This window comes from Cucumis sativus, chromosome 7, assembly GCF_000004075.3.
Source record: "Cucumis sativus cultivar 9930 chromosome 7, Cucumber_9930_V3, whole genome shotgun sequence".
NCBI classification, from domain to species: Eukaryota; Viridiplantae; Streptophyta; class Magnoliopsida; order Cucurbitales; family Cucurbitaceae; genus Cucumis; species Cucumis sativus.
In genome coordinates, this window is record NC_026661.2 from 13,110,285 (window position 1) to 13,112,687 (window position 2,403).

General features: G+C 31.2%; 1 protein-coding gene across 1 annotated transcript; it reads right to left on the reverse strand.

Moving 5' to 3' along the window:
- Nucleotides 1-453: 453 nt before the first annotated feature.
- Nucleotides 454-1,467, reverse strand: LOC105436259. The gene has a single exon (XM_011661451.2). The coding sequence runs from the start codon at nucleotides 1,276-1,278 to the stop codon at nucleotides 748-750; it is 531 nt and encodes a 176-aa protein (XP_011659753.1). The 5' UTR covers nucleotides 1,279-1,467; the 3' UTR covers nucleotides 454-747.
- Nucleotides 1,468-2,403: the final 936 nt, after the last annotated feature.

Genomic DNA, 2,403 nt, shown 5'->3' on the forward strand with positions numbered 1-2,403 from the left:
TTCATCACTTTTTTTATCGCATTCTATTGACTATCGTACTTTTATTCATATCGTATTTTGTTCTAATGTTATTTGTGAATCTTACCAAAGTCCACATCGATTAGATAACTAAAGACAACTATATTTATGGATACGAAATCTTTTAGAATGATACCAAAAACAAAACCATGATGATGATATTGGAGGAGTTTGTTTTCCTAACATTATTAACTTAATTTTGTATGGATTTAGTGGATTACCTTTAGCATACTTATGTTAAAGCAAAAAAAAGAAAAAATGTATCATCACTAACTATACAATATGATAATTAATTCCATTAATTTTGAAGAATTCTTAGCCAAAGTTAAGAAAGAAAACTACTTGTTCTTAATTTTTAAAATTCAAGAAGAGAATGAAAAATGAAGTCCAACCATGAAAATGGAATGATGAATGAAAGAAGGCGTAAATAGTTACTAGACTTAATTTATGCATTTCAATTCATTTTTAGATATACATTAGAAAGTATGGTATACATGTAGTAACAAAAAGTCCATACAAAGATCATCCATTGTCCACATTTCTATGAACATTTACCTCTTTTACAAGAAATGAAGAATAATAATTTGGAGTGAAATTTTTTGAAGTATTTCCAATGTTAGAAGAACAAAAAAAAAAAAAACCTGTAATCAATTGTAGTCTCTTTTTAATTTATACATTTTCATTTTCTCAGTTTATTTTCCCCCTCCAAAAAAAAATCCTCTGTATTTATCACCGTGATCGAGTTTGCAGATTCCGGCGGGAATTATTATGCATCAAGAAAAGCTTCTTCAAAACCTTAACAAACGCCGTCTTCCCCATCGTCTTCCTCCTCGTCGCCATCGCGCCGGAAGTCTCCGATAGGTTAAATTCCGCCATCCGCCGTCGCGCCTTCACGGTCTCATTCTCCTCCGTTTCTGCCGTTTTCATCAACCTAGATCTCCGACTCCTCGACAACTCCTCATTGAAATTCTCCCAAAGCACGTCCATCTTCTCCGCCGCCTCCGCCTCCTCCTCCTCCTCGCAGTTCACTGCCGCATCGCTCAAAAACCTCCTCCTCCTCTGCAACGACGCCGATGGGAACCGATTACTAATCTCACCGTCCGACGCCGTATCTCTGAAATTCCAATCGCAAGATGTTTGTTGAGGGTAGGAAATCGGAGATGCGGACGGAGATAGATGCCAGAGAGGCGGCGAATCGATGCCGCAGCGGTTGAAAGGCTCCAAGGCGGTGGGGAAACTGAAATCTTCTTCAACCGCCATGGATTTTTTTTGGATGGAATTGAGAATTTTGATTTTGGGAAATTTGAAATTAATTTGAGAGAAGAATTTTGGATTTGGTAATGCTGAATTTGTGTGTGGAATTTGCAGTTCAACTGCTTCAACAAGCTGCTATAATTTCTCTCTATTTCTTATTTGTACTTAAAAAAAAAAAAAGGAGAAAGTTTTCAAATTTCACTTTCTTTATTTTTAGTATATCTTATCATCCTTGCAATCTTATTGTTATTTATTAATTTAAGTCTCATCTATATTTATTACATCATCATATTCCATGCGACTCAACTCTGTAACCAACTTTAGAAACCTAATTTTAGACCAATTCAAACGTTAAAAATTTTATTTTGAAAAAATGAGAATGACTCATACTCCTTATAAAGATAGATAGTCTATTTTTTTACCATCAATTATGTGATTGCATGTGTTGTATCGTTCTTGTCTCTCCGTTTAATACTTATTTCTACTTGTTTAGCATACTTAAGCTTCAAGGTGATTGATGATTTAAGAGTAGATATGACACACTTAATTTATGTTCTTTTTTAGTTTCTAAATGCTAATTGTATTCTATCTTTCATGGAATAATGATTCTATTATTATTTTTCACGTTTAAGATTGTATTTATTCATATTTTTTTAATACAAGTTATCACAAGGTTTAGATATCTTTTATTTTTGATATACACATATAACTATTTTATATGTTAGGGTTAGTTGTTATTAGCTTTTCTTTTTCTCCCATCTTATTACCCAAAAAAATGTAGGTTCTAAAATGAATTTGGATTAAATATCTGTAATTAATTTACATGATTAATTTCTCTTATCCAATAATTCTTTTTTAGATTATGTATAGTGAATTGTGAATAGAATCGTGTAAAATACAGCTGGAGTATAATGTTATCCAAACACAATTTAAATTTTGAATTTTTTTTTACATTAAATTTTAAAAAAAAATATTTGATCAAATATTCTATATTAAACTACTTATTTAAATTCTTTCGCTATTTTCGAGTTTTGGATTTTGGTTTGTCTAAATTTACCCATAACAAAAATAATATACATTAAGGTAATAATTTTCCAATTAAACCTATAATAATCCAAACAATTTCAAATT